Source organism: Bombus flavifrons, chromosome 6, assembly GCF_040668555.2.
Source record: "Bombus flavifrons isolate JBK064 chromosome 6, iyBomFlav1_principal, whole genome shotgun sequence".
NCBI lineage: Eukaryota > Metazoa > Arthropoda > Insecta > Hymenoptera > Apidae > Bombus > Bombus flavifrons.
In genome coordinates this window covers 6,891,971-6,918,999 of record NC_138447.1, presented here as the reverse complement: position 1 = coordinate 6,918,999, position 27,029 = coordinate 6,891,971, and the positions used below count along the sequence as shown (strand labels likewise).

At 37.7% G+C, this 27,029-nt stretch overlaps 5 protein-coding genes across 9 annotated transcripts; 4 read left to right on the top strand and 1 right to left on the bottom strand.

The window, feature by feature from the left end:
• The first annotated feature begins 1,655 nt into the window (after nt 1-1,655).
• On the top strand, nt 1,656-8,413 carry LOC138180856 (alkaline phosphatase 4-like). Of its 3 annotated transcripts, none has more exons than XM_069115129.1 (8): nt 1,656-2,181; nt 3,163-3,269; nt 3,948-4,168; nt 4,240-4,432; nt 5,117-5,283; nt 5,635-5,946; nt 6,062-6,491; nt 7,021-8,413. In XM_069115129.1, exons 1-8 carry the CDS (start codon nt 2,153-2,155, stop codon nt 7,212-7,214), a joined length of 1,653 nt encoding a protein of 550 aa, XP_068971230.1. In that variant the 5' UTR covers nt 1,656-2,152; the 3' UTR covers nt 7,215-8,413. The 3 variants fall into 3 exon arrangements, with proteins under 3 accessions (XP_068971230.1, XP_068971232.1, XP_068971231.1); XM_069115131.1 differs by having other exon boundaries at nt 1,673-1,766; XM_069115130.1 differs by lacking the exon at nt 1,656-2,181 and adding an exon at nt 2,231-2,337.
• Nucleotides 8,414-8,825: 412 nt separating this feature from the next.
• Nucleotides 8,826-11,920, bottom strand: LOC138180857 (uncharacterized). Its single transcript, XM_069115133.1, has 2 exons — nt 11,474-11,920; nt 8,826-10,858 (listed from the first exon to the last, which is right to left on the bottom strand). The coding sequence occupies exon 2, from the start codon at nt 10,826-10,828 to the stop codon at nt 9,212-9,214; it is 1,617 nt and encodes a 538-aa protein (XP_068971234.1). The 5' UTR covers nt 10,829-10,858; nt 11,474-11,920; the 3' UTR covers nt 8,826-9,211.
• Nucleotides 9,760-16,865, top strand: LOC138180859 (solute carrier family 41 member 1-like). 2 transcript variants are annotated; one of them, XM_069115137.1, is made up of 8 exons: nt 9,760-9,895; nt 12,657-12,741; nt 14,172-14,601; nt 14,697-15,168; nt 15,276-15,423; nt 15,509-15,711; nt 15,774-15,922; nt 16,022-16,865. In XM_069115137.1, exons 3-8 carry the CDS (start codon nt 14,209-14,211, stop codon nt 16,205-16,207), a joined length of 1,551 nt encoding a protein of 516 aa, XP_068971238.1. In that variant the 5' UTR covers nt 9,760-9,895; nt 12,657-12,741; nt 14,172-14,208; the 3' UTR covers nt 16,208-16,865. The 2 variants fall into 2 exon arrangements, with proteins under 2 accessions (XP_068971238.1, XP_068971239.1); XM_069115138.1 differs by lacking the exons at nt 9,760-9,895; nt 12,657-12,741 and adding an exon at nt 12,748-12,886.
• On the top strand, nt 13,725-14,063 carry LOC138181270 (calsequestrin-1-like). Its single transcript, XM_069115997.1, has one exon. It carries the CDS (start codon nt 13,725-13,727, stop codon nt 14,061-14,063), a length of 339 nt encoding a protein of 112 aa, XP_068972098.1.
• A 2,842-nt stretch (nt 16,866-19,707) lies between the features above and the next one.
• LOC138180854 (solute carrier family 41 member 1) lies at nt 19,708-26,802 on the top strand. 2 transcript variants are annotated; one of them, XM_069115127.1, is made up of 7 exons: nt 19,708-20,516; nt 21,368-21,508; nt 21,828-22,278; nt 22,389-22,568; nt 23,679-24,118; nt 24,250-24,470; nt 24,944-26,802. In XM_069115127.1, exons 2-7 carry the CDS (start codon nt 21,420-21,422, stop codon nt 25,282-25,284), a joined length of 1,722 nt encoding a protein of 573 aa, XP_068971228.1. In that variant the 5' UTR covers nt 19,708-20,516; nt 21,368-21,419; the 3' UTR covers nt 25,285-26,802. The 2 variants fall into 2 exon arrangements, with proteins under 2 accessions (XP_068971228.1, XP_068971229.1); XM_069115128.1 differs by lacking the exon at nt 19,708-20,516 and adding an exon at nt 20,989-21,147 and having other exon boundaries at nt 21,247-21,508.
• Nucleotides 26,803-27,029: the final 227 nt, after the last annotated feature.

The following is a 27,029-nucleotide window of genomic DNA, read 5'->3' as shown; positions in this document are numbered from 1 at the left end:
TAGTATATTAAGAAGAATGGACTAGAGTATGCGTATGTAAGAAGTTATAAAGAATACTTAACTTTGCATTTTATTTGATTTTTATCACATTTAGTAAAAAACGATGCGAAACGTAAGTTGCATAATAAATGCATTATGAGGTGTCGATGGAAATCGTTGTCGTAATTATGACTTCACCATCTCATGGATGGATGATCATGTAATGGTTTTAGTTTTCAGTTTAGTCGTTATCGATGCCAGTATTATACCAAATGCAGTACTGACATCGACAACGAATAGTAAGTAGGAAGTGCTCGTATCAATTAATCTCCTCTCTTTTTCACAAGTCAGATATATATGGTACAACTCCGTTTATGTAAAATTGCCGAACCAAAGACAATATATTGGTATAATCGACAGTATAATCGGAGTTTAGGTAACAAGAATCCTCTGATTATCCCCACAACCAATGATTTTTCGTTTACGTAATAACGATTCACGTTCAGGTAAGCGAATCCGATCAACGATAGTTTATTTAATCGGGCATCAACTACGATTTCGTTGCAGCAAATAAAGTTCGTACAAACGAAGTACTATTTTGTGATAATAGAAAGATGTATGTATCTTCGACCCTTTTTGGACTTGCGGTGAACTATTTCGATAGTCTGTCGAGAGAAAAAAGTCAACTGGTTTACGTTATAAACTATCTTGCGTTGTAAAAAGAGTCACAAATTCGGAGTGCCCCGAAATAAAACTCAGCTCGACATATCGTAGAAGATAGATAGCGGTACGGAAAAAAGCAGTGGATTAAGTAGGAAGAAATGCACAGAGTTTTAACACGCACGATGACAATACCCGTGATTATCGTTATCAGCTAGTGATCACGATGTTCTGCCGGTGTTTGTGAAATGTGAATGCCGATCACGCATTGGTTGTGAGAACTTTGAAAGTTGCTTATTTCGTACTCGTCACGTGCACAGAACGTGGAGATCAACATCGAATCAACACGCGAGTTCCTATCTCCAACCAATTGAGCGTCAAACTTTCGTCTCACCTCTTAAGGCTCGTGGCAACTTGGAAATCGTGATTGGCTGATCTGGATCCCTCTTCGTTTTGCTGTCATTGTTTTTGACACACGGCACTCGTGAGATTACGTGCGAGCACATCGATCTCATGCTCGTTACATTTCCCGATCTCGCGTCGGATATGTCGCTGCAAGGTGAGATTAAGCGATAAAACTAGCAAAAAATGGAAGAAGAAGAAAAGGAAACGGATACCGGCATATAATGTAATATCGGGATTTTTATCGCAGACAAAATCTTTCTCCTCTTTCCTCTTCTTGTCTTTTTCTTTTCTCGATCGTGTCTGTTCCCCTCGCTTTGTGTTTTTTTCTTTGCCTTTTCACTTTACGACGATTGAAAATTCGCTACTCGGGAGGAAGGGGAAGAAAAGATGGCAAAGCTAAAGAAGAGCGAGGAAGAGCGATGAAGAGCAACAGTGGAGAATTGGCGACTCGCAAGATGCTTTGAGATCCGCGTTCGAATTAATCTTTCGCGGACATAAGACATAATGGCACCGAGCAGCTCAATTACGCTCGGATTAGCAGTACACGAGGGGTTCCCCTTCTCCCCAAACCACTTCTCTCCTCGAGAATCTGTACTCTCAGTGTCCCTTGCACGCTCTCCACCTCGTGCACAATCTACCAGGGCCTTTGAAACGCTATATAAAGTGACAAACTTCCTCAGTGCCGCTGTATTGGCGTTAATACGGCATCACGTTCCGGTCAGGTAATAACAGCCGGATAAAATCTACCGAACGACGATACAGTTCTTAATTCGCATCATTGATATCGCGCCGTTACTCTTCTACCGACTGTTACCGTTGCTGTTGCTACTATCGCTGGCTGCTGCTCTCATCGCTGTCTCTTCATGTTTGTAAAAATTCGGGACATCGCCACCGAACAGGATCAACCGATTTCAATCAAATCGGACAAATCCATTCGCCTTCTCGCTGCTAACTCACGTTCGTCCACGGTGATCCTTTTCGTCAACCGTTGAAGGATGATTCCACTCGAAACACGTGCCTGCTAACGACAGTAAACGCCGTGAGATCTACAACTAGAACCTATTCTATAACGTACCACACGGGCGGAAGAAGACGTTTGTCACGTAGCATGATCCATTTACTGGTCGAGTTATTTGGGTAGGTAATTTTCACGAGTATCGTTCCCCTTTATTGCGCCAGCAAAATACCGCCAAACCTTCAAAGCGCTGAACCGTCAAGCACGACAACGATTTTACGATCGAGTACGATTATTCGAACGACTCTCGACTATCGACTTTCGATTCTCGATTCTCGGTCGGTATGCACAGTGACCGTGTATCGTAGCTATATAGGTTAAAGACAATAGTCATTCGCTATTCGCGAGTCGTCTTCCTATCTTTGCTATCTTTTCGCGCGCTACCTATACAGTAGCCTTGTTACGAACGTCAGGATGTGTATCGGCACGTTTTCGCTGCTCCGCTGACTGACCCGAATACCAGCTCCCCTTTTCATTGCCTGTTACTCGTTCACCTCATGTCCCTCTCCCTTTTTATCAACCTGTCCGATACGCGCAAACACCAAATCAATTGTTCTCGCCTCATCGAGAAAAAACGCTTCCTATCTTTCTTTCGCCACCTATTATTCAATCGGCCAATGCGCGAATCAAAGAAACCTTAAATTATAACTAATGAACCAACAGCCACGATTAACTTACAATAGCCGACTACTGTTACATATATGTATATATATATATATATATATATATATATATATATATATATATATAAATATATATATATGTTTACCTAGAAGAACGGCCAGTCATTGACCACAAAATCCATCATGCTATAGTTGTAAATACTACCTCTAATTTCTATATCTCTTTCTTTCTCTGCCTCTGTCGCGTATTATTGGATCTTTGTTCCATTTATTTAACGAACAAGTCATAAAAGTTCTTCCATTGTTTCCATTCTTCCGTAATTGTTGTAACAGTTGCATTATCATATATCGACCACCGATATGGAAGTAGCATGTACGAAAATAACTTAAATTCTTTAACTGATCGTTTCGCGACAAGTCGCGTTACCGAAGAACCAACGATACGATATACGATTCAACATGGTATAAAATCTGTTACAGATTTACAAATTCCACGAAGATGAGGTGTCTGGCCGTATTAGCGTGTTCTCTGTTGGGATTTCTCGAGCTCGCAAATTCTCTACCTCGAAATGCTACCCATTACGAAGGTTTGTTGATATTTCCAAATTATTCGACCCACTTCGGCTTTTATCAAAAAGTAAATTTTCAATATTAGATAAAATGATACTTGTCGCTCTTTGCGACACACACGTCCTGGCATGTTGATAAGAATCGATTATCTTTATAATTATTCGAATTGACAATTACGTGGCATCCAAGACACACGAACTCGTGAACTGACATTATCAAGGTCGCCACTTTCCACGCGTTTAAATCGCGTATTAAACACTGTTCACGTTTCTACATGTGCATGCTCTTCGAACTTCGTCCAGATCGGTCGTGTTTCCTGAATTCCAGCGATTTATTAAAAATTGACGATGATCGAAAGCACGCAGAAAAATAATTTTTCGTTATCGGTGATGGTTACAGGTACCTACTAAAAGGATAGTTCTCCTATCGATAATAGTTATCGATAACCAATAAAAACGTGTATCGTCCATAATATTTATCGATAATGGTAACTAACAAAATTTTAGTCGTGTTTAATGGTTAATCCTAGCCAAAATCGTTCCAAGTAAAATATGAATTCGTATTCTGTAGCTTTCTTAAATTTGGGTCATAACGGTTACGATCCCTGATAAAAATACAAATTTACGTAAACATCGGTAATCTCGTAGTTATTCGCTATGATATTACAAACGAGCGTGTTTCTTTACTCTTTACAGATATGTCCTTTTGGCTAAAATCCGGCCAAGAGAATCTTCAAAGAATTCTGGCTTATCGAAACAACGAAAATCGCGCGAAGAATGTAATTATCTTTATCGGTGATGGCATGGGAATATCTACGATCACAGCTGGTCGAATATACAAAGGCCAAATCAAGGGTAACACCGGCGAGGAATACAAATTGGCTTTCGAAAATTTTCCTAACACTGGATTCGCCAAGGTACTTATACGCGTATACACGTGCAAAAGTTTCGTAGCCGGACAAATTTCTATTCGAGTTGTTCTTTATAGACGTACAACACCGATAAACAAGTACCCGATTCAGCTGGAACAGCTACCGCGATATTTTCCGGTGTTAAATGCCGATACAAGGTTATTGGATTGGATACGAAAGCTTCGTTTAATCAATGTAATAACAAAACCGACAAGGAGAGCAAAGTTACGACTGTCGCAGATTGGGCGCAAGAAAGTGGCATGGATACCGGTAAGCCGCCTTTTATCCTTGCGAAAAGAAGAAAATGATAGGAAAAGGGTTGAACTGATAACCCGTTGCAAATACGTAAATAGATAGATGAAGATAAATTTCGTCAGAGATTTAGTGTGTATGTGTGGTGTGTATATATATATATATATATACATCTATATGTATATATATATGGATATGTATATATATATTGGATATGTATCTATATATATATATATATATATAGATACATGTAGATGCACGTATCAAGTGTAACTATACATACGTATAATTGACCGAATGGAATGGTCGATACGCATAGATAGAACCGGGACTGACGTGAACGTGACTCGTTAGCAACGACGACCTACTCACGGCCAGCTACCGGTGTTAAACATTAAACATCAGTATCGAATAGACCTTGCTGGGACGAGCTCGAAAACGACACGGCAGAGAGAAGGTCGCGAGCCAACTTTCCGCTTTATCTAGGGCATAACGCTCGTAACTCTCGCTTTTTCACCATTACTTTCCAATATGTCAGTGAATGAAGGAAACGCGAGAACAAACATCTTTTTCCTAGTATAAACTCGCATCAAATATGAAACGAAAGAGACGCGTTAATATAAGATAAAGCGACTCGGTCGTTGACAAATTTTGCATGATTTTCTCATTTCCTTTTTTGCTGGATCGCTCGGCGAAATACAGGGTTTGTCACGACAACTCGGATCACGCATGCTACTCCGGGTGGATTGTACGCTCATACTAATAATCGCGACTGGGAATGCGATACGTCGATACCGGCGCAATATAAAGGTTGCGTAAAGGATATCGCGAGACAACTAATCGAAGACGAACCAGGAAACAAGTTCAAGGTAAGGGAATATATCTGTCCTTTCTCTTGATTTCGCGTACCCTGTTGGCCATAAGTATTAGGACACGTAATTTACTATTCGTACTTACGTTAAGCGTACGTGTTCGCAATAACGATGTCGTAACTTTCGTCGTACAATGTGCATTTTCGATATATACGTTTCAAATTCTGTACTGTCATAATCGTGATGATCGTTCCTCGTCTTCAAAATGCTTTATATAGCGTGCGTAATAATATATTCGCAAAGATATTCCACGATCAGTTGTCCAAATACTTTCGCGAGCCACTACATTTCCATCCGTATTCGTTGCCGCTTCGAACGTTAGTCTAAAGATCGTTTCATTAACGTTAGGTGATTATGGGTGGTGGAGCGCAACATATGGGCTTACCAATGGAGCCGATAGATCCCGATACGTGTGTCAGAGGAGATGGACAAAATTTAGCGGATGTATGGGCTGAGAATAATCCCGACGGGAAAGTGGTGACCAATCTCGAACAGCTTCTCTCCGTCGATATCGCTAATACGTCGAAAATTCTCGGAATTTTTGCTCCTAGTCATCTCCCTTACCATGCTGTGAAGACGGAGCAAACACCGAGCTTAGCTGAGATGACTCAGCAGGCTGTTCGGTTGCTTAAAAAAAATGACAAAGGTTTTCTTTTAATGGTGAGTGAATGATCAAACAGATGCAACTTTATGCCAGAGCTTTAGCAAAATCGTTCGTTCGTGTAAAGAAGCAATATCGTGGCAAAGCGGTTAAAAATATTCGTTGCGGGCATAGGTGGAGAGTGGAAGAATAGACATGGCGCATCACCATAACTGGGCGAAGCTAGCGTTGAGGGAATTATCGGAACTCGAAGAAGCGATATCAGTCGCTCTGCAGGAAGTTAAACTGGAAGAAACGTTGGTGATCGTAACTGCGGATCACTCGCACGCGTTCACCATGAATGGTTATCCGAAACGTGGAAACGATATCCTTGGTTTCGCCAACGATCCAAACAACCCAAAAATACAGTCCTACGAAACGCTCAGCTACATCAATGGTCCTGGATTCTATCATCATAGGCGAAACGATAGTAACAACGTTAACGAAACATGGAGACCTGTCGATCAAGACAAGGAACGCGATAAACCATATTACACCCATATGGCTGGCATATACTTGGAAGATGAAACTCACGGGGGCGAAGACGTTGGAGTCTACGCTATAGGTAAAATATATTACCTTTGTTTGCTTTCGTTTACCGACGTTATCGAAATATGGAAATCAACGACAAACTAGCGATCGAAAGCAATACTATGCTTTCACAAAATCAACAGACACTATGTCGTATGAGATTTAAATCGTTAATTCAAAATCTTATCGCTTGGATATTAATGATGAAGTGGAAGTTAGCCTGCTGTAAATAATATCGCTAAAATTAATTAAGATAGCGCATAAAATTAGGAAAACCGTCTCTGTCTTATCTATATAACTTGACAATCAACATTGCATAATGCACTGTTCAACTGACGAAATTGCTGTATGTTTGACATTGACAGATACCATTTTATTTATTGCAGATTAACTTCCAGAAGGTAGCTTTATTGTGTCATAATATTTTACGATAAGTCTAAAACATAAAACAAAATACAATTTTGTGTTATCAATTTCTACGATATCTATCAATCTTATATTCTTCAATTTCTGACTCTATATTCTACTTGAAGAAATATAATTAATTTTTAAATATTTTTCAGGTCCGTACTCCCACTTGATTCGTGGCACTTTCGAGCAAAATTACATCGCTCACGTAGTAGCGTATGCGGCGTGCCTGAAAAACTGGCCTTCCCACTGTGATAACTCTCATAATTCGGTAGCTCAACCTACTAGTTCCCTTATTGTGTTTCTCTTGACGTCCGTGCTGCTTTTAATTGTCACCGGGTTCGATTAATCGTATGTATTAACCATAAGTACGAACAACGCACGTGACGAGTATACTTCTTCTTGCTGATCGTACTTTTGCGTTTTCTTCGCTATTCTTTCTCACTCGAATATCCTTTGCCTAGGTCTCGTCTATCCCTTCTTTTTCTCCAATCGTTGAATTCTTCCATAGCCAATTATAATTTACGCGTCAAATATATTTGATATCTTTCCTACTTTTCGTTACTTCTCCTCTGTATTCCTCTTTTTCTTTTCTATCATTTTCTTTGATTTTGAAAGCAGTACAAAAGACACACGTGTATACCGCTCGAAAGTATTCGAACTTCTTTTCCTTATTTTTGCCACAGGATGTAATTTAATTACCGGATCACGAGCCAAAGTTACGTGTTAACAAATAACGACTACATTCTGTATTATTGTTATTTTATCTTTACAACACGATAAAATTAGTTTTACCGTTTCTGAAACACAGATGAGATAAGAAGGATTTTTATAAACTGCAAATCAACTAAAGCGTTGTTTCGAACGCTTATGAGCGGTAGTGTACACATACGCATAAGCGGCAAATATATTCGCAAACAACTACTGGTACGTTTGATCTAGAATACAGTGATCAACAATACGAATTGTCCTTTGTATATAATTTTTACGATTCTTATTGTATTTCAATGTCTGGCTCAACTTACTATAGTATATTTATATACTTGCGTACATGTATGCGTGCGTAATGTAAAGGCTCGTTCAGACGCGACTAATAATTTAGTCGAGTAGTTTAGTAAGACGTTTCAATGGTTTAGTCGAGTGGCGAGTAATTTTAGTAACTTACCGTGTGTGGACGAAAGTGTAGTCGAGTAATTTAGTGAAACGATTTGGTCGATCTTCTAATGGATGTAGAAAGATCCGTTTCGAACGTACGTGTATTTCAAACGTATCCATAGTATTATGGCAATAAAATCTAATAAAACGGATCTTCCCGACAAAATCGTTCTACCAAACTAACGAACGCGTCTGAACGGGCCTTAACGCCCTTGCAAGCGCGTGTCAGAGAACCTAAGTTATTTAATTAATGCAGTTTCATCTGTGATATATACGCAAATTAGCTGATAATCGTAACCATAACTATAATTGTACTCGTTTTTGAAAAGTATGTGGTTCACTTACAGTTGACCAAACGAAAAAAAAATCGAACGGAAAACTGTTTCCGATGTACGACGATACGAAACATTGAGAGCAGAAGCGAATAAAATAACGTTGTAAACTCGCATTTAGAGAAGAAGTAGCTTAGCTCGCTTTTGCGCTCAATGCCACGTATATGTTTTCATTTACTCGATCTTCGGCGAGAACGTTCGTCCGTCTTGGTCGATTCCTCCTCCATTCCACTCCGATCCCCCTTCGACCTTTCTGAAAAGAATCAACGATGCCCCTGACACACATTTCAATCAACTAATTCGTCTACGTAATTAAACGTAAATCCTGAAATGCAAGAGGAACGAGAGCACAGTCCTGGTACCTCAGATACATCAACTTATTGTTCGGTCATTCTGATATCGGAAAAATTATGCGAATCGACGTTGAATATGTGGAAATCAGGAATACAAAAATACACGGAGACAGGAAAAAGCGTCTCGTGAGGATGATTTATTAAAACGGTAAAAAAATGTACATATAAGTATGCATAAAGACGCTAGAGCCGAGTTTGTCAAGAGCCCTTCGATTCATCGAGTACGCACGTACTATCAGACTAATTCTTGATTATACAAGTTCCAACTTTATTTTCTTCAAAACGGAAAATATTTTACTCTACATTTTTTACCTACTTCCGAATGAAAAATAATGTCCTGCCAATTGTCTGTTCCTACCTAGTTGGGAATTTCTCAAATTCACGTATACTTGACGAGTTTTCAAACCGTAAAAGCGCACACTTTGCAGTTGATACATAGTAAATCTAACGATAAGAGCGTATACAGGCGCGCGTGTATACTTTATCCGCGTGTGCGATACAGAGGACTAGAGTACAATCGATTTCCCTTTGACAATAGTGATGTAGTAATTCTTATAGATAAGAGGGTTAGTATTATCGCTAACGAAGTTTCGGTCTGGCTTGACCGACGCAAATGGATTTTTACACGGTTGTAAAAGAACTTCGACGTCAGCGACGGAATTTATTCGATTTATTTCCCAAAGCATTTCTTGCGCAGTGTAAGACGTGATGGTGGTTGGAGCTAACGTCTTGGAAAACTCGCGTATCGTTTCGAGCCATGTGTCTTTTCCTGCAAACCCAGTCGTCCGATAGAGACCAGGATTGTAAAGACAAATTAAATCAGGAGTAGCAAGAGTTTGCGATGGGTCGCGAACCAAGCAGTGATAAAGCTTCTCCGGTTTAAACGTAACGATAACAGCTCGACCAGCGGATTTACATTTCTTACAAATTTGAACCATGGATAAAAATCTAGGAGGGACGTCTTTCGGTAATTGTAACTCTGGTCCAATCAAAATCAAATGGAGCTTCTGTAAGTTCGGTAAGAAATGAAGAAACAGTTTCTCCCAGACGTCTAAGTGTATACCTTCGAATTGGAATTCCGCGCCAAGTATATGAATAGTCCAATCGGTTCTATTTCGCCATTCGGGGCAAGAAATCTGCATGGAATAAAGGGCTGTCAGTGGAATCGTGCACAGATGCGATAATAGACCGTACGTATAACAATCCATTTGACGATAATATAAAGAATTCCCGTAAATTCGATGCATTAATTTATCGAAATCGAATTCTGGCTGCGCGACGAACATTTCCAGATGCACGTTCGGAATTTTCGGATTAACGTAACCGTGTTTGTGTTGAAGATGCAAAATTCTTTGATAAACTCGAAACTCTTCGCACCAATTTTTATGTTCGTCACCATGTTCCTCGCAAAAGAATTCCATCCCGCAGTGCATGCAGCAGATTAGTTTCTCGCTAAAGCGACGACAAACTCGACAAACTCTAGGATACAATATGATTTCTTTTTCCCAAAGATCCAACGATCTTTTGACCTCAGACTCGAGTATCGCCAGCAATTTTAGCCGATAAATACGGTACTGGTCCGCGTCCAATTGCACGCCCGAACCATCAGAGAGTGTCAAGACGATGGACGAATGAATCTCTGTCAGTGCTTCGCACAACTCACGATGCTGCGACAGTCCCTGAGTTTGATGCATTATCGAGCAATAAGACACCATTTGGCAACGCTCACAGAATAACTGAGACTTCTTCGAGCAAACCATACAAAGGCTAGACACGAATACGAACCGTGGTTTTACCTTTAATTCGATGCATTCGTCCTCTACGCTCTCATTCTCCTCTGATAATATCGATGAGTTAATTAATAAAGACAGCTGAACCAAAGGATACATTAATCGAGAACGTACACCGATTGGATCATTCGTTTGGTGAAAACAGTCTGTCTTTTCTTTCTGGTAACGCATAACATCGGGTGTTATAGTTTTCTCTGTTGTTCCTCTTCTTTCTCTCTCTTCCTTCGCTTTCGCTTCATCGCAAGTCGTTGATTTCTCACAAGCGACGTTACATTTCGACGATCTCAACGGTGGTAACTTGCTTCCTTTGCTCCGATGTTTTCTGCGACCCATCGCAAATTCTTCGAAACTCGTGCACTGTCACTTTATTCAAATTTGAAATTAATTACGGTACTGACGTGTTTTATTTCGTGCTTTTTATTTCCTCCTTTTCTCTTATTTCCTTTCTCTTTATCTGTCTCTCTCTCTCTCTCTCTCTCTCTCTCTCTCTCTCTCTCTCTCTTCCATAATTTGATATTTATTATATTAGTCAGCTATAGTGGGAAACGTTTGAACACTCGCGAAAGTATGTGAACCCTTAAGGAAACTGTCTTTAAATATATGGGTTATGCAAAAAATTTCGCACATACGTACAATGTGATACGATTATCATGATTACATTGGTAAATTAATAGGATCACCTCTCGCGTTATGTAGCTGTATATTTAATGTCTCAGTTTTGTTTTAATTGAAAGTATTATGTAACAAAGAGCTTTCAAGTGTTTCTTAATTATGCAATCTATTATATACAAGTGTTAGATCTAACTTTATCTGGATCGAAAACATGTAACGAAGAAATGCAAATGAACGAGCAAGCGAATCCGATTAAGAATACACGGGGAGGAGAGAGAAAGAGAAAAAAGAGGATACGAGAAAAGAAGATTAAAATTTTTACTAAAAATTTAGTAGACACGAACGATAAATAAGAAATTCTCTTACCTTGTAATAGTACACTAAATCTTGATAATATAAGAGTAATAAACTACTAAATAATATTTATGATGTATATGAATCCATTATTATTAAAAAGAAAAACAATTATCCGATTCTATTTCAAATGATATCACGTAAATAACGTGTGATCGATTTGACAATAGAAAGGCGCACAATGGACGCAAACTAACTCGTCGAAGTCTCATATAATACGCATGCATCGTCTAGACAGAACTCTCTTACGGGCACTATGCCCATTGCCCAGATAAAGTATTTCGAGCATCATTCCTCGGTGTATACCCCTTATGCCCAGGGTAACTTGCATCTAAATTAATTAGTCTTCGTTTGTAATAAGATGAATTTATTACAAAGCAGCCGCGTGTTTTTTTATTTCTTCCTTTGATTTCCTATTGAATTTTCCTCCGAAATCAATATTTTTGCATTATTTTACGATCATCAAAGCTTTTATTAAATTTCTTATTCTACTATTCAACACAAGACTACATTTTTTTTAAGCATGTACCTTCCTCTTGCATTTTTAGGAAATTATGCATTTAGTAGTACGTATGTAAAAGAATATATACAAAAATAAATAATTGTATAATTTTTTGTTTATTACTTTAATTTTCTAATTTACTTTATAAAAGTTTCTTTTTGCATTCTAAACATATGTTCAGCATATTCCTGTTTTCCTGTTTGTTTTATGTAAATTTAATTTCTTATATTTAACGAAAGAAACAATTTCATTTATGGAAAAGTACATGACAACTGCCACCTCCGTTAACTTTGCGATATAAAATACTAATCCTATTTTATAGATTTTCATAACATTCAGAAAATTCGTTCTCAGATTAGTTTTGCTTTTTATCATTTTTATAAACTGAAACATATCGGTAAAGTAAATTTCTTTTTTTGTTACGTTTCCATACAAACAATAAAATCAGTTATATCGTTTATCATCAACCATTTATTATCCAATTGTCTGTTTTTTATCTATATGATCTCGCGTATCTTTGGTACATCTTTAACTCGATAGTTCGAAATTACAACTTTAAACTCATCAAACTTGAACTCGTCGATATACATATTACATTTCGTGAATATTATATAACACGTACATATGTACCATGAAAGAGTGCATACATCATTCACGGTTCAATAACTAGATTACTAATGTTTCGTATTACAGCTGTTCATACTTTTTCGCTGGTAACTGAGAACGCCTCCACGTGGTTGAACGACGAACGAATATGGAGCCGTACTATGCGTTCAAGGTAGGTTATACGGCATCGAGGTTATGTTTTCCACGTTGAAACATCATCAATTTGGCAATACAGTATTTTCTTGTTTTATTGCCAAAAGATTATTTATAAAAATACTACTAACAGCCAGAATATCTTTATCAATGTTAAATATCTCGTACGTAAAATCAAAAATATTAAGCTACGCAATTATGCAATTACAATGGAAACACCTTTTTTACACATAAACATGGCATTTTAACCTGTAGCATCCCTATCTCGATCAAATTTTTTGTACAATATAATATCGTTTTTCATGATAGATTATTATTATAAACAATTACACTTTTATTTCAAGCTATAACCATTTTCTATTTTTTGACAATCTTTTAGATAACGAACCTCCATTTACTCTGGATATTATTATTTCTAAAATTTTATATCGGTAGATATCTATTAAATGTTTAAACGTATCATTATACGAATTCTATTAATTTCACTGTCGTTCATTTTTTGACTTTCATAATTTTACTCGTATCTTATTTGCCAATTACTTTGATCTTATTAACTTCACAACCATGAAATTATATTTCATTGTCTTTCATTTTTTCGTTTCCCCGTTATGAATTGTTTTCATCGAATTTTCCATTTGATCATGATTACGAAACAATCGATTACAAAACAGGTAAAAAGCAATGCGTTTGACTTCATCCCAAATGGATAATGGATACAAATATCAATATCGATCATTAAGAATTAGTCAATTCACGCCTAATGTCATCCGATGCGTAAGATATGGAAATATTATGTACTTTCAAAATGAACACACAATAAATACTTTTTTCTGTACAGAATGCATGCTTTTTCTTATACGATGCTAATTTTCGTTTGACAGTTTTGTACAGCAAGAATAAAAAGATAAGCTGTCCTATGTGCAATGAAAAGAGATCTTTCTTTTACTGTACAGCATTGTAATTATTGTTAATTATACGGTGAAGAGAGAAAATATATCAAAGATGGAAACTCTCGAGCAATGCAATAATGTTAATGATGATAATAGCGATGGTGGTAGTAATGACGAAAACGATGACAGTGATGATGATCATGATGACATTGACGATGATGATGATGACGATAATAATAATGATGATGATGATGATGATGATGATGATAATGATGATGATGATGATGATGACAATGATGATGATGATAATGAGGACGATGATAATGATGATAATGATAAATACAATGACGATGATGAAGAACAGGAGGATGAAGACCTTGATGCTGTAGATGATGATAATAATAATAACAATAATGATAACAATAATAGTAATAATAGTAATGCTCGTTAATTACACATCAGTTACAACAATTACACTCACATTCTTCTGATTAAGATGCAAATTCGCAATCTTTGTCAGAGTTCAAAAGAATAGCAGCAATCATCTTTTTCGTTACAGTTTTCGATAGTACTGCTTGGAAAGCGATTTATCAAGAATGAGCCATGCTAATGTAGGAATGAAGGTGTACGCAAGTAATTTATCAGACATACGACAGAGAAAATCAGAAAAGAAATTTCGCGTAAACAGAATGGTGGGACTAGATAGTGATGAATCACTTCGATCGAATATTTCCGATATTACCATGGAAGTGGAAATTAAAACTGATGAAGAAACGGAAAGCGATGGAGAACATACACAGCGACTTATACCATCGCCAATTAATCATCAATGTATTAACGATGATGCGAAAAAATCAGTTACACGAGACACTCAATTTAGGCAATTCAGAGATGAGAATGTGTGGTCTATATCTATACAAATGTTTGTGCCTTTTCTGTTAGCTGGTTTCGGTATGGTGGCTGCCAGTATGTTACTGGATGTTGTGCAGGTACGTACGAGTACCGAATTTGATAGGAGCGCAATATAAAAACATTGAGAAAATGTTTAAACGCACACGTCGGTTGATTTCCTTCTTTCCTGTAGCATTGGCCTGTATATCAAACAGTATCCGAAGTATATATATTGGTGCCAGCATTGCTTGGCTTGAAAGGAAACTTGGAAATGACATTAGCTTCACGATTTTCAACTCATGCAAATCTTGGACACATGGATACAAAGAAACAGCAATGGACTTTGATCGTTGGAAATCTTGCTTTAATACAATGTCAAGCAACCGTAGTAGGCTTATTGGCTTCTTTAGCTGCTATCATACTTGGTTGGATTCCAGAAGCACAGTTTGATATTTACCACGCGCTTTTGTTATGCGCCAGTGCCTTAGTTACTGCATCCATAGCAAGCTTTCTGTTGAGCTTGGTGATGGTCGCAGTTATATTATTATCCAAGCAGATAAACATCGATCCAGATAATATAGCAACACCAATTGCAGCTTCCCTTGGTGATTTAACCACTTTGATGCTTCTTTCAGGAATAGCATCTCTTCTATTCAAAGCAACAGGTAAATATGTATATTTGTATATATGTATATGTAAACACAAAAGTGTATACATTTGTTTAAAAGTAGAATAGCTTTCCACTAACCAAACATTCACAACATTATTTCAGAATATGCACAATGGATAGCACCCATGTTAATAATATTTCATGTCATTGTCACGCCACTTTGGTATTATATCGCAGCTAAAAATCCATTTACCAAGGAAATATTAGATTACGGCTGGGCACCTGTGATATGTGCAATGTTAATTAGCAGGTATTTACATATTCTTCATTTTGGAAATGCGTGCAATTTTAAATCAACATTGGTCACCTAACAGCAATGTTTCCATTAATTTTAGTATGGGTGGTTTGATACTAGATTATACGGTATCCAATTACAAAGGTATAGCAGTATTTCAATTAGTAATAAACGGCGTTGGTGGTAATCTAGCTGCTGTTCAGGCTAGTAGAATATCGACGTCTTTGCATAAGGATTGCCGATATAATAATCAAGAAATACCCGTCGTTCGTTTCAACCCGTTCTACGTTTTCTGTACCAAAGGTACATCAATTATAACTAAACTTAAGATGTCTTCCATATGGTACAATAGGAATGTATTACAGGCGGACACGCAAGGACTGCTAGAGTTCTGTTAACAATGGTAATACCTGGTCATTTGATATTTAGCTATACCATTAGTTACCTCCAAGCTGGTCATACTTCCTTTACACCTATATTTCTCATTGTTTATCTGACTGCTGCTTTAGTACAGGTATACAGCCAATTTTTTATCAGCGCTTGTATTATATAATCAATAAAAAACGCAATGAACAATTAGATCATTGCATTCGTATTTTCGTTTGAACGTTAGGTAGTATTATTGTTATACATCACACACCTGATGGTTGTATGGATGTGGATACGAGGAATGGACCCAGATAGTTCTGCAATACCATATCTAACTGCAGTAGGTGATTTGTTAGGAACAGCACTACTAGGAATCGCGTTTCACCTACTGTATGCCATTGGAGATGGAGATTCTGATGTTGGAGACTGATTGGATTTTATATTCAGAGCTCGCGTGAGATACCGAATGTGTATAGAAAAGAGAACATTGACGATTTTGTGTGACGTTTAATTGAGTTTGAAATATTTCATGTAATTCCTATCTTTATATATTGTATTCTGTAACAAGCCATATTATTATTTCTTTTATTCTTTGTTTTCTTCACTATTTTCTTATAGCTTATTTTCTTCTTTGCCACTTTTCGTTGTACAGTACTTTTTCTTGATTTTAATACAAATGTAAAAAGTAATGAATGTTATGGACGGAGGGAAGTTATCTGATCTTGGAGCAAATCTTGGGATTGTTTCAAAGTCAGTCATCTCATAGGCAATACGTTCGTGAAATTTACACGATATGTGATCGAATTGTTCGATTCTTAAATATCAATATTTACGTATTTTTACATGTATGTTATTAATGTATAAAGATACATACTTATCGTTTGTATTTCTTAATACCATCATGCAAACACGTATGTACAAACGTTAATAACATTTGACGAACACTGCGTTCATTTCAATTGCCATTTTTAAAGTGAGCACGTCCAGCATACCGTATATAACGCAACATGCTCAACTATTTTGTACCAAATATTGTACTTACTAGTCGAAATAAATTCGACTAAAATATATACGTCGTTGTACCTTTACTATTTCTCATCAATTTCCAGGTTTCCTCCTGTTCTGTTTTTATTACGTACGGTATTATAATTGCTTTAAAAATTAAAGCATGTAATCCAGAATCAGAATGAACGTTAAAGAGGAAATGGATTAAGAGGAAACGCAGAAGGAGAAAAAAATGAGGAAAAGTAGAAGAGAAGTATGAGTAGATAGAAGCTTCGCGATAAGATATACACAGGGGTAAGAACGCTATGAGTGCAGCCGCAGATAGGCCAAATTGTAATATGGTTCGAGTTAAGCGCAATTCTACTTGGACCGTAACAGTGGTGTCTTTCTTTCGTACGATATTGTACGATCGAGTTACGAATAGGGCTTAAAGGTTTGTAAGCGTAATCGCATAAGCGAGGCAGCATCTGAGCGTGTGCGTTCAACGAATATACATCATGATGCGTGCACGTGCACATCAACATTAGTCAACGATTCGCACACGCACAACGTACAAACGAAACGACCAAGCTGTGGTTGAGAAGCACATCAGCCTGTCTCCGTCAATGAAATAGTTAGATCTGTCAGTGCCAACTATCGCCTCGTTCTCGGCGGAGCCTTTTAGATTTTATCTATCGCGTTGCTTGATTAAGTCGTTTTCTAAAACTGTTCTCGTACTGACCTCCCTACATCCGCCGCGGTAGCTTCTAGTTCTCAAGAAGAAAGGGAGAGAGTGTCGCGAACCTTGAGTCGATTGTTACCGGTCGAATATCCGTTTCTATATTTCTTTTGGATCCCTTTTTCTACTAAATACGTAATAACGAAAGGGTAACGGAAGAAATAAAAATCCGCTCAGTCGATTATACTTTTGTCTCGGATCCGTGTTATTCTTTTTCGTTTGTATTTTATCGTCCTCCATTCGTACGTTGTAGATACGTCTTTCGTACTCTGTCCTTCATTCTTCGTTTACTCATCGTCAATTACGAAAAAGAAAGAAAGAAAGAAAGAAGACAAAATAAAATACAGAACGAAAGTAACTATCAAAGTAGAAAATTATATATCAGTCATTGATTTTCATAATACGTTAAGTTTTAATTGGAATAGAAAGAAAAATGCAATTTGACGGTGTGTGAAGAAAAGCGATTGTAAAACACGTTTTAACGTGAATCTTTGTTTCGTGATCTATTTTCTTCTTACGTATTTCCTTGCTGTTTACTACCGTTCCGCCTCGCGATACAACCGTGTGTAAGTATAATTACGACACAACTACTATACCCCCTTTGTCATGAGATACGAGGGCACTATAGGGACGAAGGAACGAAATTCTTGGCCTTCCATGATAAACGAAAGAGATGCGATTGAATGCACGCTTCACGGGTCACGGGAACCAAGTATCAAAACGTATGTTAAGTTATTGCTCCTCATGGTCGAACTTAAACACGTGGAGTAATTTATCAATTTGTGAATATGTTACGGAAGTGCTTCGTACTCGCGCGCCGTTAACGTTAAACGGCAATGTTTGCAAATCCCGATGCATGAATGTTGCAGGACATATTCGATTTCCGACCGCATACGATCATTTCATTTTTATAATTAAGATACTTCTGATTACCCGATGTCCTTCCGACTTTATAACATGATGAGACGAACAGCGCTTTTTATTGACAATTTCTATTATTTCATTCATCTGCAGATATACTTCTACGATTAATATTACAACGTTGTGGTTATTGGATATTGATTTAACAAGTATATACTTACATTTGAAGAAATATGTCGTGTGGCTGTAGAACGATCGAAAATGATATATCGCACTTATAAGTACACGTGATATCATAACGTATCGCAATTACGATAATAGTAGTCACCCTCGGCATTCCTACCTCTCTTTTCCTTTTTCTATACCTTCATTCTTTCCACTCTATTTTTCCATTGCATTATAAATTTACTCATTTGCATATTCGTGCCATAAATCGTAATTATTCTATCTTTAATTCTTATTAAAACTTTACTCGATACGTTTCAATCTCTTTTACGTTATTTGTATCAATTTGTTTCAAACTTTATCGAGAGTGCTTAAATCTATTGAAAGAAATACCGACATTATTTTAATTATTTTTAATATCTATAAATTATTATATATCTAAGTGGGATACGTAACGATGTCAAAATTCTACAATTTTTCCTTCGAAGATCGCACATTTTGTAGATGCAATTGTAATTTTATACTTGCAGCAATTAGTTCTCTATACCACGTGTTTGAGATCAATTGCGACGTCAACATTATTCGTATTCAAGATGTGTTTAAACCGAGTTACGGTATTAAAATTGAATGAACTCATCGAGAAAAAAAAGAGTAGAATTCGCAGGCAAAATACGGAAGTCGATTTAATTAGTGAGTAGTGAGGAAAGTACATTGGGTTAATAAAATACGGGAAACGTAGATTATCGTGGCATCACGACATAGTCTAGAGTTGAAACTCAATGTCATAGCGAATCACTCGATTTATGGACGACTAATTGTAAGAGATCTTACATAACTGGTCTTTTAGGAAATAGATAAGAATACATAGTGCGATAAAGATATAATAATACGTACACACACAGGATATCCAATTAAATAGTAAATAAACATTGTGATGATAGAATCTGACTTAAATGGTATAATACAGTCGTGGAAACTTACGTTGAAATGATAAACGCGGAATGAATAAGTTTCAATATAGGCGATCTAGTAATGTATACAGCGAACTGATTAAATACCTAAAATTTATAGATTTCAAAATGTGGTAAATCAATATCGAGTTCGTGATCTTTACCGAGAAAAATTGTAAAATTCGGCGTTTCGCCAAACAAGACAAGCACCTACGTTCAATTCTAAATTCAAATAAATTCTGTCCCCGGTATAAACAATATCGTGGTTACATATTTGTCGATTGATCGATTATATGATAGAAAATCGAATCTCGATAGGAGATTACATTTGAAACGGATTAAGGTATCGATTCTTTGCGCGAAGGTCGATCGAGCAAAATAACGCGATGGTAAAAGGGAGGAAGGTGGTGAGAGAGAAAGAAAGAGACAAAGAGAGGGTTTAACCGATAAAAAAGTTTAAAAATGTAGCCTCGTCGAGCGAACAAAATATAATTCTATAATCAATCAAACATGCGAATGGATATTTAATTGCGTGAACGAATAGTTAGAATAACAGATAAACGTAAATAGATAAAGAGTAAGGCAAAAAAGTAAGAGAGATATGCAAGCAAGCAGACAGATAGGAAGGCAGGCAGGTAGGCAGGCAGCTAGGCAGACAAGCAAGAAAGCAGAAAAGCAGACAGGTAGATAGGCGAGGAATAACAGACGGTAAGGTAGACGAACAATCAAGGTTTACTTCGGCTGACGATCGATAAATTCGCGCTTGCTCCGTTTACCGTATGTTCCCGGTAAAAGTCCTAAGTGAGTTTAAAGGAGACAAACGTGATGCATGATCGAGATCAGTCGCGATGTAACCATAGCGTGAAACGGCCTCGCACCAGGCCACCAGCCTTACACCACCAGATGCGTGACGACGGTTGATTTTCTTTTTTATCAGAATCGATACAACAGTTTTGAGAACATTAAAAATCAGATTTTTCGAGTCTATGAATCTGGCCACGATTCGACACACCATCGAGGATTCCCTTACAGAGGTACAGGTATGGTCAAAGTATCGATGCACATCCAAGTATGATATTTATGTAACATATTTCCAAAATTCATATTTCTTCCTTTGCCGAAACGTATTCGTTACGTAAACAGCAGGGACGCTAATCGATATCTTATAATCCGCAAACTACACTTTAGAGTTGTTCACCTTCTCTCTTTTTCTCTTTTTCTTTTTCTTCTTTCCCTTTTGACATCTTTTTCAAGCCAGAAAACAAACGTTTGATATCTTTGTCTTAATTTTTATCCGAAGAAACTACGTCCGAATAAAAATTGTGATCATCGACTATAGAAGTATTTTACGATTTTAAATAACCATAATATTCAACTTCTTTCACGTAAAATTATATTATACTTGACTATTAGAATCGTTTTAAAGACGATCATATTTTTACGTGATATAACACGAACGAAATGTAGGTTGATTCGATAGAACGAAGTTTAATTTTTTCTTTTTTTATAAAGTGACTAGTGACAAAGACAAATGAGACAATGAAAAATTATGAGAGATGCAGATTAGTGAAAATGGATAGAAAAGAAAAAACAGTGATATCGAAAGTAACGAGTGGCAATAGACAACGTGTCGAATATAATGAATGCACCGATCGAATCATCGATAGTTTGGTACGAGCAAAAGAACAGTTTGCAGAATTCGTAACACCAAATCTGACTTGCTTACGACGCTAAAAGTCGATGTGTTTTAATTTTCGACGTGCCTTACAGTGGTTCCGAGCGAATCAGACTAGAGATATCGTCCCTCGCTGGTTACGTAATTTGCTCGATTCTTGTCCTGAAATACAACTACAACGAGCGAACATTTAGACAAGCGTTATCATTCTGAAAGGAGAATGGCTATATATCCGTGGCAGCGAGTCACACGGGGTCCTCAGTAGAAGATGATAGAGGACCAGGTGCATCAACATCCGGTACGACTACCTCCCGACAAACACGCCCATATCGATGTTACAGGAGCCAAAATTGAAAAGTACGTTCAACGATTAACATTATTTCGTTTTCAATCTTAAATCTGATACGCAGCTCGTGCATCCTCGAAGCGTACACGATAATAAATAAATTACGAGCTAGTTGACAACCATGATCTTGAACGAGATATCGCTGATAGAATTAAGGTGTACGTTTTGCCATATCTGTGACTCGATTACATTTCTTGATTGGAATTCGGTTTACACATTCATAAAAATACCTGTTTATCTACTGTCGAGTATAAATACATGTATATGCTACAAACGTTCACACATGTATATTATGAATATATGCATTTTATATTAACTTTCTGTTGACAGTGATCAATGTAAGGAACCTTTGCTTTCCGAGAAGCAAACTACCCACAGGGTAACGCCAGTTCGTGCTCGTTCGCGCACTATCTCAGAATCAACAGTCGGAAACACGATCATGGGCACAACTTCTGCCACAGGCACGAGTATGGTTGCGGTGACGGCTATGGGAACGAGCACGAATGCGAATGCATGGATGGACACCGTTGTCGGGGTGAATACTACCACCGATCCTACCGACAAATCCATCGAGGAAGATTGCGTCGAGGTACCCATGTTCGACGAGGGAACCACCGATAGCGGCCGCCTCCCCGACGTCGTCGCTGAGAGTAAAATCTACGGCGTAAACGGGGATGAACCCCTCGAATCGTACCTAGCGATCACTATTCAAGTTTTTATACCGTTTCTTATTGCCGGCCTTGGCATGGTTGGAGCTGGATTAGTCCTAGATTTGGTTCAAGTATGAAAACATTTTTTCCCTCATCTTCCTCTGTCTCTTCCATCGAAATCGGATTAATACCATACAGCTTCAGATCTAACATCCTTTTTATACGTCGCTGCTTTCCACAGCATTGGGTCGTGTTTGAGAAAGTGAGCGAACTCATCATTCTGGTACCAGCACTGTTGGGTTTGAAAGGAAATTTGGAAATGACTCTCGCTTCTCGTCTTTCGACTCAAGCAAATCTCGGACACATGGATGCGCCGAAAGAACAGTGGCACATGATCGTCGGAAATCTCGTCTTGATTCAAGTGAGTCGGATTCACATTCTATTTTTAATCTTTCCTTGTTTTTTATCCGCAAATATTGTCTCAAGTGCACTCTCCCTTTCTCTTTATCTCTATTCTCTCTTCCACTTACCTATCGCTTTTTGCGATCGTTCCACATCATTGTCGATTTTTCTATTCTAACGCGTCGTCTGTTACTTTATTGCATCTTGTCGTCTCCTTTATCTCGTTTTTTTCGTACTCGTTAATTCCACGACTTTTTCCACAAACTCTAGCAATTGTCAACACATCTTACGATATATTGGCCACAAAAATTATTCCATGTCAGATACCTGAACTGACAAGACGTACGACTCGCAGGTGCCTTATCATTGGCGCCACAATTTTATTTGATTATACGTTCAACGCGTCAACGGTAAACGACCTTCAAGTGTAAACGTCACGTTACTTGCGCTCTTCCACCTGATCGTACGATTATTTACCACAAAATGCATACGTTTTAATTTGCAATATTCATTTTTTATTAATCTATTAACCAGGACACCCTTTATCTTGGGAACACTCGCAGTTCACTGGGAGAATATTAAAAATATCTACGTTGTACAGTTCTCTAATCATTTATCGGACATATCTTGATACTTTGAAACGTTGCTATATTTATAAAAGTCACGATATATCCTTTGAATATTTAATCGAAAAATGGGCAAGATGCGCGCAACACATCTCTACTTGAAGACCACAAGGGAAGAATATGACAAGTTACGTTTTTATAGAGGATTCGTTTCCAAATTCGCTGTGCCGTCGTTCGACCTTACACTGCCAAACCATTTTGTTCTTTGGTTTTCGGACTAAATACATTTTAAGACATTTTAAGAATATTTATTGATTTTCTGTAAAATTTCAAGACTCATTAACTATTTTGATGCTGCCAGATTTGCTAGATTCCCCTTTTCAAGCGACATCAAGCTCAGAAAGTTGATAAAAATGGACTCATCTTGTTCTTCCCGTGTAATTTTCACTTTTATTTGTCTCCGTTCCACTGGTCAACAGTTTTTCAGTAATATATCTTATACAGCCGTTATTTCTGCCGTTTGGCGTGATATTTGTGTAAAGAAGATCAGTTCGTGTTGGCAGTGCCAGGCGATAGTGGTTGGATTTCTGGGCTCTGTGGTGGCAATCGTAATGGGGGCATTCCGAAACGGTACCATCTCGTTGGATCATGCATACCTATTATGTGCAAGCAGCCTAGTTACCGCCTCTCTGGCATCCTTCGTCCTTGGATTGATCACCGCAGGTGTGATTGTTTTCTCCCGTCATTGTCACATAAATCCGGACAACGTCGCGACACCGATCGCCGCCAGTCTCGGTGACATCACTTCCTTAGCCCTGCTCTCTTGGATATCCACGATTCTCTACGAATCGATAAATAAACAAGATTGGGTCGCGCCTCTGGTGATCGCTTGTTACATCCTTGTCACGCCGCTCTGGGTATGGATCGCCAAGAGAAACAAGTACACCAACGATGTCCTTTACTTCGGATGGACTCCTGTAATGATCGCTATGTTGATCAGCAGGTGAGTACCGATATTCCGTTTCGTTAAAATTATTGCGAGTGCCAAGAACGACTCAGGAAAGTAAACAGAAAAAGAAGGCACGAACTAACTATTAAAGTGAACACGAACGACCGCTGTTGTTGACCAAGCAGTTGCGGTGGTCTAATACTCGAATTCATGGTGTCGCGATTCGAAAACCTGACCGTTTTCCAACCGGTGATCAACGGTGTCGGTGGAAATTTGGTAGCTGTGCAAGCAAGCAGGATATCGACGGCCCTTCATAAGCAAGCCGAACTGGGAACGCTTCTAATTCCACCGGGTCACACACATCCTGTTATCTTCATTACACCTATCGCTAACTTTTTTGGCAAAGGTAATTAAGCCATATTAACGAAACTCACGAGTCGAGACTTACACCAACGACCACGAGTATCAAGACGCTTGTTGATATTTAGTACAAATTGATTGCCATTTACCGCTTTTATTTTCTTGTTATTACATTATGAATCTGTTATTCCATTGTCATCGTATGGCAAATCGGAAACATTGCATTTAGTTATTTATTTCAAATCGTACAAGAATCGTTCCTTTAGTTTCATAATTAATTAAGTTATGCCTTTGATACGTTTCCGTAATTTGGAAAAGTACAAGGAATTTCTTGTAACAGTATTTTAAGAAAAATACCAACCTTTAATAAAATAATAAAGCGAAGCATGGTAAAATTTCCCAGTAAACGTAACACGTGGTTTTGTCCTAATGCTCATTGTCGACGGTGTATATGCATCTGTCTCCACTTAATATCAACCTAAAGGTGAATTAATTACTTCCTCTTTCTTTGATTCTCAGGTATGCACGCGAGAACAACAAGAGTCCTAATGGCGATGGTTATACCAGGTCACATCATTTTCATTTACCTGATCAATTATATGAAGGACGGCAACACTTCGTTAACGCCACTCTTCGTTTTTGTTTACTTGTGTGCCTCCACGCTGCAGGTTGCTGCTCTCCTGTACATTGCTTACATAATGATACATTGGATGTGGAAGCGAAAAATCGATCCCGATAATTCAGCAATTCCGTACTTGACGGCAATGGGGGACCTATTAGGCATCAGTTTATTGGCAATCGCTTTCCAATTCCTCTATCTCGTTGGAGATCAGGATTCTGATCAGACGATCGCTCCATAAAAATTGCATTCTAATAGATTGCAAAGATTTCCTCGATTATTTCCTGTGAGGCGACTATAGTTATCGATGCGTCGTACAAAATATCCTCTCTCGAAAAATCATTGACATCGTCTTCGTCACCGGCATCATCATCGTCGTCATCGTCGTCGTCGTCGCTGTTATCTTCATTATCATCATCAACGTTATCATCACCATCATCATCATCGTCATCGTCATCGTCATAGTCGCCGTCGCCATCGTCGTCGTCGTCGTCGCCATAGTTTCCGTGGTTATTATCGTCGTTACATATTCTATGTTTTTTCCTTGTATAAGGAAAATTACAAGTTAGTTAATCGCTTTGTTAGTACGCCATGTGGAAAGGTAATACTTTTTTTGCACGAAAGAAAGCAATACATCGAAAAAATGTATATGTAACTGAATGAAGGCCAATGCCTAATAAGGCTGTGCTTTTGCGGAGGTACATATATTGTATAGTAATATAGAGCATACCTTGTTGCCCGAAATATTTTCGTTTGAATTAAACCGAATTCTCATGCAGTTGACTCGATTCAACTTAGTTCGATTCGGTTTGATTCACTACTTAGTCCCGTACCACAATGATTCCGCGATATTATTTTCCTTGTTCATCTAGTCGTGAAGAAATTAAGTTTATCATAATTGGACTATGTATGTACACGAGGTCTTATGATAGTCTTTAGCTATAAATAATTTTAGACCGATGGGCAATCCGCGAAGATTGTGATCAGAGATAAGTAAAGGAAGGAAAAGGCATCCCAGAATCCGGATATGAAACAGTTTAAGAAAAAAGAATATTTTAGATATTATTTCAGCTTGGATAGTACACTGAATTTTGTTTTTAGTTGATCAGTTGTTAAGTCGCATATGTTACGAACTGAATGAAATCCGCATACCTAATATTTGTAACATCGATACAATGTGTACGTGTCTTCAAATAGTTGCCTTCGTATACGATGGGAATTAAGTAGGTAATTTAAATATCGAGTAATGTCCACACGAACTATTTTTGAACGCTTTGAATAACTTGTTAACGAAGTTAAGGGGGCGGGACACTGAGCGACCCTCCTTGTAATAACTATTAGCGCATTCTCGATCACTCAATAAAATCAGTCGCAGTGCGGCATTGTAGAAGTTCATATTTCGCTATGATAGTTACACATCTGCTATAGTCCATAATTTCGCGAGTCTTCCACCGAAGCTAGACGATTATCGACACTGCAAAATGTATTTTCTCTATGTACACAGATTATATTGAATATGTACCTCGAAACGAGTTAGGTTTCGTCATAGGAGGTTTCTTTAGGAGTGTCGCCGATAGATACACGCGCATGCTGAAATGCAAACGATACAAACATATACTTTGTCTCTTTTTTGTCTTAACACGCGTACACGAGCGTAGCATATGCCTAAAATTTGAAAAACATTGTAAAAACCAGTAGGAAAACCACACCAAAGATTAGGCTATAAATATATCTTGACAATAATGTTTGTTTCAAGGAGGCAGATAGACTATTTTTTACCCAACACGAACAAAAGGTGTAAAGTAAAACTCTTCCTTCTATAAATATAGATACAGATTTCACGAGAACGATAAACGTTCCGTTCTAGGAAAACTCGGAGGAAGATACTTCATTGCTTAACCGGTATCTTTTAAGTGAATTTAATTTTTTTCTCAAACAGATATGTATATATTTACATACGTGCCAACAATAATGATACGAATGATG